At 36.0% G+C, this 15,458-nt stretch overlaps 2 protein-coding genes across 2 annotated transcripts; both read left to right on the top strand.

Moving 5' to 3' along the window:
- The first annotated feature begins 1,386 nt into the window (after window positions 1–1,386).
- LOC109179353 lies at window positions 1,387–4,394 on the top strand. Its single transcript, XM_019328856.1, has 3 exons — window positions 1,387–2,099; window positions 2,770–3,393; window positions 3,939–4,394. The coding sequence occupies exons 1-3, from the start codon at window positions 1,611–1,613 to the stop codon at window positions 4,278–4,280; spliced, it is 1,455 nt and encodes a 484-aa protein (XP_019184401.1). The 5' UTR covers window positions 1,387–1,610; the 3' UTR covers window positions 4,281–4,394.
- Window positions 4,395–6,971: 2,577 nt separating this feature from the next.
- Window positions 6,972–8,546, top strand: LOC109179345. Its single transcript, XM_019328850.1, has one exon. It carries the CDS (start codon window positions 6,972–6,974, stop codon window positions 8,544–8,546), a length of 1,575 nt encoding a protein of 524 aa, XP_019184395.1.
- Window positions 8,547–15,458: the final 6,912 nt, after the last annotated feature.

Raw genomic sequence — 15,458 nt, 5'->3', positions numbered from 1 at the left:
CACGTTCTCACCTAAGCACATGTTCTCATATGATCCTAACTCTATATATATATATATATATATATGGTCGTCTAATGGAAAGTGTGGTGGTATAAGTTACATTTTTCCTCACAACTTAAAGGATGATGCTCAATAGAGGTGAAGCAAAAGGTGGTGTATAGAGACTCAGAGAGTACGAGTAGAGGTTGCAATAGATCGAGAACACTGACTTTGGCCTGCTTATCTACATAAATAGAACACTTGAAAATCTGGCGAAGAATCTCTCTTTTTGGCGTTTTTTTTAGCCAAAACTCTATAAAATTAGTGTGTTTTAATTTCATGGTACTCTAGTAGCTTGAACACTTTAAACTAAAGCCCTTAGCTCCTCCTGGTTAAGTTGTATTAGAGCAACATTTTGTATTAGAGCAACATTAATAGTGATTTTTTTAGAATTTTTATGCTTTGTTAAGAGGAGAGATAATGCGAGTTGAAAGAGAGAGAGAAGAGAGGAGAGATATGGAAAATAATTTGCATTAAAATAATTTTACGTGGGCTCTGTAAATCTAAAAATAGAGAAAAAAAATGATTCATTCCCGTGCCCATTAGACGCATAATGCACGCCCACGCATTAATAATAAATGAATTGTTTTAAAAGTTGACATCTTACTTTTCCCATTTTTATTTCTTTTCCAGACGGACATTGCCATCATGCTTAGATAGCACTGTTGTCCGACGAGAACATACGGTGCTGTCATCTATTTTTAAAAAAATTTCTTAATTTGTAATAAATAAATTAAAATTTTTTAAAAATTATTTTAAAAAGACACGTTAATAACTTTTATAATCGACCCTTTTCCGTCTTTTTAATTATTATTGATACATCTAATTGATTCTAATCTAATGCTTGAGCACTACTCTAAATCAAAGCCCCTAGCTTCTTCTTGTTAAGCTGTATTAGTTTCTTTTATATTATTATTATTATTGATTCATCTAATCTAATGCTTAACAATAATAATTTTTATAAAATTGAATATATATTCTCGAACATTTGAAATACAAAAATTTAAACAACTAAACTTTTTTAATTTTCTTTTTTCAAAAGTAAATTATCTCTATCAAGTCCGTGAGGACGAGAAAGCTATGTATTTAATAAATTAAATAAAGTGATATTTGCATGAACAGTTCAATTAATCATAGGATAAAATTTGAGACGAATAAATAAAGTGATGATATTTAGTTAAAAGACCAACTCATTAATGAATTACAAACAACTATTTTTTTTGTGAAAAAATCAGATTAAAAAATTAAGAATATCTCTTAATATCACTAATACAAAAGTATCTTCATCCGTACATGATTTCCATATGAATATATGATATGATAAAGTAAACATTACATCGTCAGCAGTCAAGTCTGGTACATTCTCAGACACCTGGAAGTCCATTACTCTCATGCAGTAGACACGCGTCAATCAAAAGCCTACGTGGCACTCTCCAAAACTGCCCAAGAATCCCGAAATGTTCTCGAACTTGTCGGACTGTCAGAGTGTCATCATCATAATATTTCCAGGCAACACTACCATAGAATCTAGTGCGCACCCATTCCTCGATCGATCTGCAGATTAGAATTGAATGAAGATGATGAACGTTTTGGCTTTGTCCCTAGTCCTAACCACGCTAGCGACGGCGGGGGTTTTGTCTCCGGCGCCGGAGAAAAAGCAAGAAGACGTGATAGTCAAAGACGGGCACAGAGTTGTGGTGGTGGAGTACGAGAAAGAGCATGGGAACACCAAGGTTTTGATTTCTCCGCATGAATCTTCTTCCGAGGATGTTGCGGCGGAGAAGGGAGGAGAAAACGACGGCGACGGAAGTTATCATCGCCGGACGACTGCCGGAGAACTCGTGTGCGATGCTTTTGGGAGATGCCGGCGCAAGATCGCCGGTGTGTTTGACCGGACGAAAGACACCGCGCCGGAAATGGCGGAAGGGGCGAGAGGCGCCGTCAGCGAGGGGCTGGGAAAGGTGAGAGATACGGTGGTGGATAAAGGCAGTAAGGCGGCGGAGATGGCGTATGAGGCGGAGGAAGAAGCGAGAGGCGCCGTGAGCGAGGGGCTAGGGAAGGTAATATTCAAAAATTAGTTTAAAATGATATTTAGTGGTTAATCTTTTTCAAGATGGTTAAAGATAGAGTTAATACTATCTGAGGTCCTCCAACTATAGTGGTTTTGACACGTTTAGTCTTAAACTTTCAAATTGACTATATGTGGTTCTTCGATTTTTAAATTTAATCATTCGTGGTCCAAGTTAACCATCATGGTCCTTCAAGTTTTGAAATTTAACCTTTCATGGTCCTCTTGAAAGGATCATGTTTGGTTAAAATTTAATAGTTGAAGGACCATGAGTGATTAACTTGGACCACAAATGGTTAAATCTGAAAGTTGAAGGATCACATATAGTCAATTTGAAAATTTAGGACTAAACGTGGTAAAACTACTATACTCGGAGACCTCAGATGGTATTAACTCATTAAAGTTACAAACTCGTAACTATAAAGTCACAAGTTTGATCCAGTCTTATTGATTTGAGTCCAGTAAGTTGTGGATGGCAAATTATTCTGTGGATCTGAATTCACCTTGCAAGGTAGATCCAGGTAAAAAAGATGTACAATTTATTATATACTAAATGTTCATAATTTTTAGTATGTAAATGGTAAACATTCAGTATATAAATTTTGAAACATTATGTTAAGGGTCACAAGGGGAGTTTATCTGGTGCACATTTTTTCCTACAGGTGAGAGATACGGTGGCTGATAAGGGCAACAAGGCGGCGAAGAAAGTGTACGAGATGGAGGAAGGAGCTCGGGACGCCATAACCGAGCGGCTAGAAAACCTAAGAGCGAGCGCGGCGGGGACGGCTTCCTCGGCGAAGGAAGCCGCAAAAGAAGCGGCGGAAAAAGCGAAGGGCATGAGAACAGACGCGTCAAGAAAGATGGAGCACATGAAGGAAGAACTCTCCGACAGGGCAAAGAAGGCCGAGGAAAAGGTCGGAGAAGCCAAGGATGCCGTGAAACATAACATTCTCCGGTCGGCCGGCCGAGCATTTGGGATGGCGAATCTGATAGGATTAGCCGTCGCGTTCGGAATGTCTGTCTGGGTGACGTTCATTTCTAGCTATGTTTTGGCCAAGGCGCTGCCACGGCAACAATTCGCGGTGGCTCAGAGCAAAATCTACCCAGTTTACTTCAAGGCCATGGCTTATAGCATCGGAACTGCGTTTTTAGGCCATATTTTGAGCCAAAACCAAACCCAAAGGCTCCACTCCAAAACTACACAACATTTCTTGGGGTTTAATCTTCTTTCTTCACTCCTCATGGTTTTAGTCAATTTGCTCTATCTCGAGCCTCGTGCAACCAAGGTACACAAAGTTTTTATACATTCAACTGGTACCTTAAGTTTTTAGTTTAATTGGTAGTCTGATAAATTTTGAATTTAAACTAATTTATCTTTTTATGGTTTGCTTTTTTAATCGCAAGGTGGGGTTTATTCTTCAAAATAGGGCAAATTATTGTGTGGACCATAGTCTATACAATGTTATGTGGACCATAACAAAAAGTACATTTTTAATATACTAAATGTACATTATTTTTGTAGTGAATGTACATTATACAATATAATGTACACTCAGAACAAAAATAATATACATCTTCTGAATATAATGTATATTATTTTACATTATGTATATTATTTTTGTACATTATTTTACGGTATACAAAATATGGTCCACACAATAATGATTGTTCAAATAGTGGGTAAAAAAAAATCAAAGTTAAAAGATTAGTATGTAGTGAAAAAAATGATAGTTAGAATAAAATAATTAGTGAAAATGTAACAAAAATGAAAAGATTAAAAATGGAAATTGTTATTGTTATATATATATATATAAAATGCAATATAATGCAGGTGATGTTTGAGAGGATGAAGATTGAGAAGGAAGAAGGGAGAGGAAAAGGGAGTACTACCGAAACGGAACACGGCGATGGAGTGACGAAGGATCGTTCTGCCGCCGGAGCGGTCGTCGATGGCAGCACGGGAGCGGTCGTCGATGGCGGCACGGCGGCGACAGCTGCCACTGAAATAGCAGAGAAAAAGCAGCGAGAAAGAGCGGAGAAGTCAGAGATGATGAGGTTGAGCAGGAAGCTGAAGAAGCTGAATTCGTATTCGTCTTTCCTTAACGTTGTTACGCTTATGTGTCTTACGTTGTACCTTGCCCACCTTGCCCAGCGTCTTCACGTTGCATGTTAGTTGATTAACGCTAGATGCGGGTCTCGGTTCGCCCAATGTCTTTTATATGTAGTTGTAGATTATTATTGTAAATTAAATGTGTTGGATTTGTAGTGTTTGTGATGAACAATAGTTATATATTATAATCCTTAGCAAATTAATCTAGTGATGTAACTCTCTTTATTATATTGTTGTTTATGGGTTACATTTTTTTTTCTTTAATTGATTTTTATTTATTTATTTATAGATTTGTTACTACTACTAGTAGTCCACTACTACTACATTGAACACTTAGGAGTGTTTGGTTATTTAATTTTTTGATCATAAAAAATTAGCTGATTTGATCATATTTAGTTGTTTCAAAACATGAATAAGTTGATTTGGAGAGAGTGGTAAATGATTGATTGGGCTCATTAACCAAAATACTAACGGCATGTTTGGTTCATGGAATAGGTCAGAAATGGAATAACATTCCTTGGAATATACCTATTCTATTGTTTGGTTGGATCATTTCGTCATGGGAATAGCATGCCTAGGAGCAAAAGGAATAGCCATTCCTAGGGGGCCTTGGTATTAGCTATTCTCATGCCCTTGGGAATAGCTTTTATATCACAAATACCAAAAATACCCTTTACATATTATATAATATTTATATTTATTTAATAAATATAGTGTATTATATAAATGTATATATTTAATTAATTATAATTTGTACCCATCAATCTATATATATATATATATATATATATATATATATATATATAACATTCAGTATATCATAATCATATTTTTTATTACTATTATTATTATTATTATTATTATTATTATTATTATTATTATTATTATTATGTATAACGGTATTTATGTCTTTAAAACCTATTCCATTTCTATTCCTTTAACGAACCAAACACTGGAATATAATTACTAACGTCTATTCCTTCAGCCAACCAAACAACAGAATACAATTCATATTCTATTCCTTACCTATTCCATTCCATGTGGAATAGCATTCCTATTCTCTCCAAATTCATTCCGTGAACCAAACGTGCTGTAAATGTAATAAGTTGATTTGGAGAGTGTGGTAAATGATTGATTGGGCTCATTAACCAAAATACTAAATGTTGGTTTAAATTATTTGATACATTTAAATATTTAATGATTTATATGTACAAGTTAGTTGTTAAGATTGGATCAATCTTGTCAACCTCCTTGGCCATCCAGACTTGCGGAACATGTCACTGCGCAACTCCCTTTACTAATAACCATTGCAATTTACATAAGAATAAATATAGACTAGTTGGTTATTGCCCACATAACTAATCTTGTAAGTCTAGGTTTTGAGTATTTTTTTTTTCCTCAACCATGTAATCTTTTAGCCTCCAATATACACCCAACTTTCTTCTCCTATGACTTTAAGCTCCTAGTCTAATTGTCTTTGAGCCAAGATCCACGACTTCCGGGACGGATCCAGAAGGACCAATGGGCAGGGACGAAGCCAAAGGGGGTAGGGGCAGCTGTCCCCCTCACCCCACCCTTACCTCATATATAATCTTTGTATGTATGTTGATGGGGTGCGGACCCCAGCCCAAGAAGAACAAGGTCTAAGAAATAGAGTCTGTGGATAGTGGAAGAAGTACGGCCCAGTGGGTAAAAGGTTGTTTACAAGGCCCCAACAGGGGCCAGGGCCGAGTCCAGTAGTCGGCCCAGGCCCAGGTAGCGACTCAGCAGGGATCCGTTGCTCGGCATTTATAGCCGCAGTTAAGAGACTCGACCCACCGAGCCGTTGAGAGCCTGAGAGAGCCGTTGGCCGGCCTAGTAACGCCACCCAACGGCCCCAAAACATAATTAGTCTTAAAGTAGTCTTTTAATGAGCTTTAACTCAGTAAAGGAGGGCCTACTATATAAAGGGCCCTCCGTGAATGTAAAGTGGCGAGTCCATGCCCAGATAAGAAAGAGACACCATTTTCACTATTACATTTTTCTCAAAGCTTCTATTGAAAGGTGAATCCACCGACCAAGGTTGTGTTAGACCTCCTTAGGCCCAAAATCCTAAAATCAACATATGTATATATAGTACATGTTTTAGTATTAATATAAAAAAAAAACTATAAATTATTAACAAGAGTGGTTTAGATTAGGTGGTAGAGTACATATTTGGTAATTGTGAGGTCAAAGGTTCAAATCTTAGTATCAAAATAGTTTTACAATTCATTAATTATGTTTCACATTTTGTTACGAATATTTTTATAAAGTTTCGATGTGTTTTATTTTTCGTCCATATCCAACAATATTTACAACTATATTTCTTAAGTTATTTATTTATTTATTTTTAAATTATCTCTTTTGTTTTAATATTTCACCTTTACTGAAAAAAATTTCTGAATCTGTTTGTACTGTTTCGCCCCCCTCCAACAAAATTTCTAGCTCTGTCCCTACCAATGGGGGCAGTTATCCACCCTCGGCCTTCCCCACCCTATTATAATACACAAACTATTAGGGGCAAAAACTGATTAAAGAATCTGTTTTAGTTAGTTGAGAAGCAGTTTTGTAAATCTGTTAGTTAGTTCTCTCCCATTAGCAAGACTATATAAACAAGATAGGAAGGGCTGGTGTAATGTTGTTGAAACAGTAGTTCAGATCAATCAATGTAACAGTTCTTTTTCATTCCTTTCCTTCTTCTCTTCGTGTTATGGTATCAGAGCCCTGAGGCTTATGGCTTGGACTGGAAACACAAGCTCAAACAGACCTCAGGAGGTTCATCCGGCTCCGGCGACGGCAGCCGCCACTGCGACAGTTCCCGGGATCAATAACCCCTTTGATCCAAATGACCTAGCAAGTCCTTTCTTCCTGCATCCGAATGAGAATCCATCTTTGATTCTAGTCTCTGCAGTTCTTGATGGACGGAATTACCATCCCTGGGCTAGGGCGATGGAAATGGCTTTGCTCTCGAAGAACAAGCTAGGGTTCGTTGATGGAACCATAGCAGTACCGGACACCAATGATGTCAAGTTTCCCTACTGGAAACGATGCAATAACATGGTATCAACCTGGCTGATGCGCTCCCTCTCTTCCGAAATTGCACAAACCGTCCTCTGGGTAGGAACTGCAGAAAGAATTTGGAAGACATTGAAGTCTCGGTTTAGTGAGACTGACATATTTCGAATCTCAGACCTGCACGCCGAGATTCATCAAATTCGACAGGGAGACCTCAGCGTAGGGGCATACTTTGCAAAATTGAAGGTTCTATGGGATGAGTTACAGGTCATACGACCATTGCCCACCTGCAGTTGTGCACGGAGATGCAATTGTGGTTTATTGGAGAAATTGCAGCTCTACCTTGATAGTGACAATCTATCCATTTTTCTAAGAGGACTCAATGACAGTTATGTGTCTGTTCAATCACAAATTATGATGATGAAACCCCTACCTTCTGTTGATGAAGCCTTCTTGATAATTCAACAGCAGGAGAGGAGGCTCAACAATGGGATTTTAGGCTCTTTAGCCCAGCCAACAGACAATCAAAATGCAGGGAGTGTGTTCTTGAGTCAGGCAGCAAGTGGTAACTCAGGCTCTAAAAAGTTCTACTCTAATGGGAACAAGAAACCTGTTTGCACTCATTGTGGATTTACTGGACACACAGCTGAAAAGTGTTACAAAAAACATGGGTACCCTCCTGGTTGGAGGCCAAGAAGTAAGAATGCAGGGGCAACCAATCAGGTTCAACTGATCAGCCAACCAGAAGACACCATCTCTCTGTCTCAAAGCGAGTACATGATGCTCAAACAGCTACTGCAGAAAGAGAATACCATCCAAAACTCACCATTGGATATGGGAATTACATCTCAACCACAGGCCAACATAATCTCTGCAAACTTTGTTCCCAATGCCCAACTTGAAGGTACACTTCTGTCATCTCTTAATCATAGTAAAATACCTTGGATCTTGGACAGTGGGGCTACCCACCATATTGTTTGCAGCCACCACATAATGACAGAAGTTAAGAAAGCCCAAGGGATGTATGTTGAGCTCCCTAATGGCAGTAAAACTGCCATCACACACATAGGAACAATCCTTGTGTCAGATAAACTCATCTTGCAGAATGTATTTTGTGTGCCTGAATTCCATTATAATTTGGTATCAGTCAGTGAGCTGATCAGAAATTCCAAATGTCAGTTGTTGCTATATTCTGATACATGCATCATACAGGATCAAGTTGGGAAGATGATTGGAATGGCTAAATTGGAAAGGGGCTTGTACCACTTGATGCAGCCTGCCTTTTTTGCCTAAATAGAAGGGTCACAGAATATAAGAGTCAATGTTTGTAATACTAGTAGTAGTTTGTGGCACATGAGATTAGGGCACACTTCTTACTCTAAAATGAGAATGCTGCAATTGTTGAATTCTGATGTTAAATCAAATAAAGAGATCCCTTGTGATATATGCCATTTGGCAAAGCAAAAAAGATTACCATTTCCAGTGAGTACTACTGCTACTATTGCATGTTTTGATCTTGTTCATGCTGACATTTGGGGACCATATAGTGTGAAAACCATATATGGCCATCAATACTTTTTGACTATTGTAGATGACTACAGTAGGCTAACTTGGGTATTTCTGATGAGGGGCAAGTATGAAGTCAGGGATCTCATTCAAGGGTTTTGTGCTCTAATCTCCACACAATTTGGAAAGGACATTAAGTGTATCAGAACAGACAATGGGCAGGAATTCAGAATGACCAAGTTTTACCAAGAAAAGGGAATCATCCATCAAACTTCATGTGCCTACACCCCACAGCAAAACAGTGTGGTAGAAAGGAAACATGGGCATATTCTATGTGTTGCAAGGGCCTTAAGATTTCAAGCAGGGCTAACTGAATGCTTTTGGGGTGATTGTATCCTACAAGCAGTCTACATCATCAATAGATTGCCCTCAGATGCTTTGGAAGGAAGGATACCACATCAGATTCTGTTTGGAAAACCTCCTATGTTCAGCCATCTTAGGACCTTTGGTTGCTTAGCCTATGCTGTTAATCTCAATGGATATAAACCCAAATTTGCCCCAAGAGCCAGAAAATGCATGTTCTTGGGATATCCTAATGGGGTGAAAGGATATAAGCTATATGATCTGCAAACAAGGGAAGTATTTGTATCTAGGGATGTGATATTCTATGAAAAGGTTTTCCCCCATAGCTCACAGCATAGTTCAGACACTCAGATGACCAGATCAGCTCCCATCTTGCCAATTGCCCCACATCCCACAGATGATCCTCTACCAAAACACATCCCAAGCAACCAAAATGCATATCCTCAACCTGATGACTTAATAGCAGATCACAGGTCTGATGCCCTTATAACAGATCACAATCATCTTGCTATAGATGAGAGCCAAGCTGAAATACAACCACAGCAAGTCAGGAGGTCTACCAGGCAGGTGTCTAGACCACACTACCTTCAAGATTATGACTGCCAATTGCCCAGAACAAGGACATCTCCTCATATCCTATCTACTGTGTTGTCCTATGACAAGCTTTCCCCAAAATTTAAAGCTTTCTCTCTGAATGTTCTGAATACAGTTGAGCCTAAATCCTACAATGAGGCTATTCAGCATGATTGTTGGAAGTTGGCTATGCAAGCAGAAATAGATGCACTCCAGGCCAACAAAACTTGGGAACTTACAAATCTTCCTCCCACCAAGCAAGCCATAGGATGTAAGTGGGTATACAAAATCAAGCATAAATCGGATGGGACAGTGGAGAGATGTAAAGCTAGATTAGTGGCAAAGGGCTACACTCAAACTTGTGGATTGGACTATGTTGATACTTTCAGTCCAGTTGCAAAAATTACTTCTATAAGAATCCTTCTTGCTGTTGTAGCTGCAAAAGGATGGGAATTACATCAACTAGATGTTAATAATGCTTTCCTCCATGGTGAGCTTCATGAAGAGGTATATATGCATCTTCCTCCAGGCTTTACTGCACAATACCCAGGGCAGGTTTGCAGGTTAACCAAATCCCTATATGGGCTAAAACAAGCTAGCAGGCAGTGGAACTCTAAGCTTACCAATGAGTTGACTACTTTAGGATTTAAACAAGTTGTGTGTGATAATTCTCTGTTCACAAGGGGCACTGGTACTAAATTTGTGGCATTACTTGTGTATGTGGATGATGTTATACTAGCAAGCAGTGATGGGGACCAAATCCAGCAGATCAAGAATCATCTACACTCTACATTTCAGATCAAAGACTTAGGAAACTTAAAGTTCTTCCTAGGTCTTGAAGTGGCCAGGACACACAAAGGGATTGCTATCAACCAGAGAAAATATGCTCTTGACTTGCTATCAGAAACAGGTTTCTTGACCAGCAAGCCCATGAAAACTCCCATGATACAGTCAACAAAACTGAGCCTAGATATTGGCACACCATTGGAGGATAATAGTCAGTACAGAAAACTAGTTGGAAAGTTACTGTATTTGACCATTACAAGGCCAAACATATGCTTTGCTGTCCAACAATTATCTCAGTTCCTAGACAAACCTACCACTGTTCATCTGCAAGCAGTTCATAGAGTATTGAGGTATGTCAAGAGCTGTCCAGGCCAAGGCTTGTTCTTTCCAGCCATATCCACTCTTAAACTGAGAGGATTTGCTGATTCAGATTGGGCTGCTTGCCCTGACACTCGACGATCTGTAACTGGCTTCTGCATGTTCTTAGGAGATGCTTTAATCTCTTGGAAGTCAAAGAAACAAGGCACAATTTCCAGATCATCCTCAGAAGCAGAGTACAGAGCCATGGCTGTTGCTGCTTGTGAAGTTCAATGGCTGACTTTCTTATACATATAAATAAAATATACATATAAATCATTAAATGTTTATATAAATCATTAAATGTTTAAGTAGCTTAGTTATTGTCTTTTAAAATTTTGTATGATAGGTTTGGCCTGGATCAGGGCATGCACACCAACAACATTTTACTTAATTTTAGCTTTTTCATTTTGTAATTTAGTCATGACAAATGATTTTTTTTTTAAGTCTACTTTTTATGAATCATGTAATCAATGTAATCTACAAGTTCATCATATTCAAATTAGTTTAGAAAAATTTAAAGTCGATCTAACTAAAAGAAAAAAATATTTATAAATCTAATAATCAATAGAGATGATATGTGGTTTATAGTGTCTTTTCTATTCAAATTATTTTATCTAATTAAATATTATATTTCATATTTTGTCATAAATATGTTTTATTAACATTTTAAAGTGCTTTAAAATTCACCTCACTCAAATATATTTCTAGTTCTGTCCTTGATTATCCCGTAATTTATTATAAACAATTGAATTTTAATTTATAATATATTTTATATTTGAACTATATTATCGATGTATGTTTAATATTTTGTCATGAACATTCTTAAATTCATTTGAAGTTCACCGCTACTAAAAAAATTTCTCTAGATTCTTCCCTGCATAATCAACATATATCCATTAATCCAATTCAAAATGATTATTCCAAAATATGAACATTTGGTGGCCCGACAATATCACGTTTTCTCTAACCTTATATTCTTTTTAATTATATTTAATGTTCTTTAATTGTTCTAGTACCTGCATCACTGCATGCTGACTCCACTTCCTACCATACACGCCAAATGGTGCAAGTTACACACAACTTTTAGTTTAAACGAAACACATTCAACTGTTACCAATTAATTAAGTTTTTTAGTTTAAATGAAACACATTCAATTGGTACCAATTATTTAAGTTTCTAATTTAATTGAGAGTCTGATACACGGAACCTACCAGTTAAATTTTAAATTTAAGTTGATTTATCTTTTTATGGTTTGATCTTTTGACTGCAAGGCGGGTTTTATTTAGCCCCACTCCTTTGCTGAAAATTATAAAATTTTTGACCATCTGAAAGTGATCTTAAATCAAGTCAAAAGCCTTGTTCCGATCGCTTTTGGTATCCGAAAAAATCTTTGTTGCTATTTCAGATCACTTTTTACTTTCGACTTGATTTAAGATCACTTTCAGGTGGTCAGAAATTCCAAAATTTTCAGTAATTCCCACATCTTTAAATAGCGGGTTGCAACCAAAATAAAAAAATAAAAAAAATATCAAAGTTAGAAGATTAGTAGTGAAAAGAATGATAGTTGAATATAATAATTAGTGAAAATGTAACAAAAATGAAAAGATTAAAAATGGAAATTGTTATTGTTATATATATATATATATATATATATATATATATATATATATATATATAATGCAATGCAGGTGATGTTTGAGAGGATGAAGATGGAGAAGGAAGAAGGGAGAGGAAAAGGGAGCACCCAAACGGAGCACGGCGGCGATGGAGTGACGAAGGATGCTGGCTCGGATCGTCCCGCCGCCGGAGCAGTCGTTGACGGCGGCACGGCGGCGACAGCCAGTGAAATAGCAGAGAAAAAGCAGCGAGAAAGAGCAACGGCGGGGAAGTCGTCGGAGATGATGAGGTTGAGCAGGAAGCTGAAGAAGTTGAACTCGTATTCGTCTTTCCTTAACGTTATTACGCTTATGTGTCTTACGTTGTACCTTGCCGACCTTGGACAGCGTCTTCACGTTGCATGTTAATTGATTACTTGATTAACGCTAGCTAGCTGTGGGTCTCGGTTACGTTCGCCCAATGTCTTTTAATTTATATATATGTAGTTACGTTGTAGATTATTGTAAATTAAATGGGTTGGATTTTTAGTGTTTGTGATGAACAATAGTTCATTATATATATAATCCTTAGCATGCTTGTTTGTGAACAATATAGTTGAAGTAGTTGAGTATTATTTTTCCAAAAGTATGTCTCTTTTAGACTCACCTTAAAAATGTAGTAAAGTTTAAAATGTTTATAAAATTAAATTTAGTCGTTTTTTTAACTATTAGATTTATATTAAATTGATGGTTATTATATAAAATTTAATTTTCATAAATTGGTTTTGTTGGGACTAGAGATGACAATGGGTTGGAGAGTGTTACATTCATCACTCAACTCATATTATATTTCTCTACCTACATCGCCTCACATTATATTTAATTTCCACCTCCCTCGCATCGAGTAGACTTTTTCAAAACTCATTTCGGATATCCACAACTTATTATTTTTCTTATTTAAATTACTTACACATAATAAAATTTATTAATTATATTAAAATATAAAATAATATAAATATTTAAATATAATAACTAATTTGTTAATTTTAAAAAATAAACATAGTAGTGTAGATATAAAAATAATAAAAAGTTAGTTATAAAAATTTTTATAAATAATTATATATTATTACTTATTTTACTATTTGTATATATATCCACGCATGGTGAGTCAGATGGGGTTCTACGTGAGTTTTGTACATAGAATCCTTATTCAAACCGATATATTGTGGGTTTACATTTTTAAGACTTATCACCGACCCACCACTCATTATCACCCAAAAACCCAACCTATAGAAAGTGAATTTAGATGAATATTTATGAGGCGGATTGAAATTGTCATCCTTGGGACTAGGTATGAATATATAGAATGGAATAATGGATGGGTATATACTATATAGCTAGAAATCGAACTTAGGCGAGTGGATTAAAATTATGAATAAAAGATCATTTCATTAATGGATTAGGAGTCTTGTCATCATGCTCAGACTAGGATGTCCACACATTCAATTAATTCAAATTCAATGCATAATAAACTATTTGAATATTATTATAGGATCATTATTGATCAATATCTAATCATATAATAACTCATGTATGTATGCAAACTTAAAATAATACTTTATAATAACGTCACAATCATAAATCTTATTATTTGAAATTCTTTGATTTTTAGTCACTAAGTAGTTAGAAATCAAAGAATTTTAGTCCAAAATTATTTTTGACCTCCACAAAATTGCTTCTCAGTATTATTGATCACAAGTCATATATATAATAGAAGTGATTGGTATTTATCGACCCATCTCAACACGCTCATTCTTTAGACAAGTTTAATTAATATAATGTGTAGCTTGATGGTTGAGAGCTCATCATTCTTTAAGTAATAGGTTGTTGGTTTGAGTCTTTACTCCTTTTTTTTTTTTTTTTTGTACGAAAATCATATTGTATTATATGTCATAATAGGGATGATAATTTCAATCCGCCCTGCGAGTATCCACCTGAATTCATCCCGCATAGATCGTTTTAGGGTGATGGGTCGGGGTGGATCTTAAATAAAAAAATAAAAAATAAAAAATAAAAAAAAAAAGTGAATCCGCGATGAGTCGGGTTGAATTTGGGTTCTATGTACAAAACTCGCCTAGAACCCCACCGACCCACCATGTGTGTGTGTGTGTGTGTGTATATATATATAATAGTAAAATAAGTTATATTAGCACAAAGTTAATTATAAAAGTTTCAATAACTTTGGATAACATTTTACTATTTTTATATCTAAACTACTAAATTTATTTTTAAAAATTAACAATTTAGTTTTTTTTTAAAGGAAAAATCGAACTGCATTAATAATCAATCAAATGTGAAATACAAGCCGGTGGTATAGACACTCACGACCCTAGACAGACCTGGAACAATTTAGTCATTATATTTGAATATTTCTATTGTTTTATATTTTAGTATAACTAATGAGTTTTATTATTTTATTATGTATAAGTAATTTAAATATTATTTTTTGCAAAAATAATAATAAGATGATGAGTGGTGGTACCCGGTGGAGTGGAGGTGGGTTGAGAAAATATAAGGTGGGCCGGGTGATGGATGTAGCCCTCCCGACTCATTGTCATCCCTAATGCCACATCACAAATCTGGCATGGCAATTTCAACGCCATGTGGACAGACTTAACGGAAAAAATAAACGATATTAAATATTGTTCTTATTTGTTCTAAATTTTAAAATACATGAATTAAATTGAACTATATTAAAGTATATGAACTAAATTGAACAAATAGTTACAGTATAGAGACTTAGCTGCAGACATTTTGACTGATATTTTGTATGAACATTTTTAAATTCATTTAAACTTAATTAGTCCCTACTCAATCTAAATTTGTCCATGCATGACTCCCATCAATAATCAACATATATCCATTAATCCAATTCGAAAATGATTATTCCAAAATATTGAACATTTGGTGGCCCGACAATATCACGTTTTCGATCTCAAACCTTAGTCTTTTTAATTTTGTT

This window comes from Ipomoea nil, unplaced genomic scaffold (assembly GCF_001879475.1).
Source record: "Ipomoea nil cultivar Tokyo-kokei standard unplaced genomic scaffold, Asagao_1.1 scaffold0900, whole genome shotgun sequence".
Lineage (NCBI taxonomy): Eukaryota > Viridiplantae > Streptophyta > Magnoliopsida > Solanales > Convolvulaceae > Ipomoea > Ipomoea nil.
This window is presented reverse-complemented; position numbering and strand designations above follow the sequence as displayed.

Bases quoted from the DNA above. Each gene is read 5' to 3' on its own strand.
- LOC109179345 (XM_019328850.1), top strand. From the start codon at position 6,972: ATGGCTTGGACTGGAAACACAAGCTCAAACAGACCTCAGGAGGTTCAT.
- LOC109179353 (XM_019328856.1), top strand. From the start codon at position 1,611: ATGAAGATGATGAACGTTTTGGCTTTGTCCCTAGTCCTAACCACGCTA. The intron at 2,100-2,769 runs GTAATATTCAAA...TTTTTCCTACAG, and splicing joins TGAGCGAGGGGCTAGGGAAG to GTGAGAGATACGGTGGCTGA. The intron at 3,394-3,938 runs GTACACAAAGTT...AATATAATGCAG, and splicing joins TCGAGCCTCGTGCAACCAAG to GTGATGTTTGAGAGGATGAA.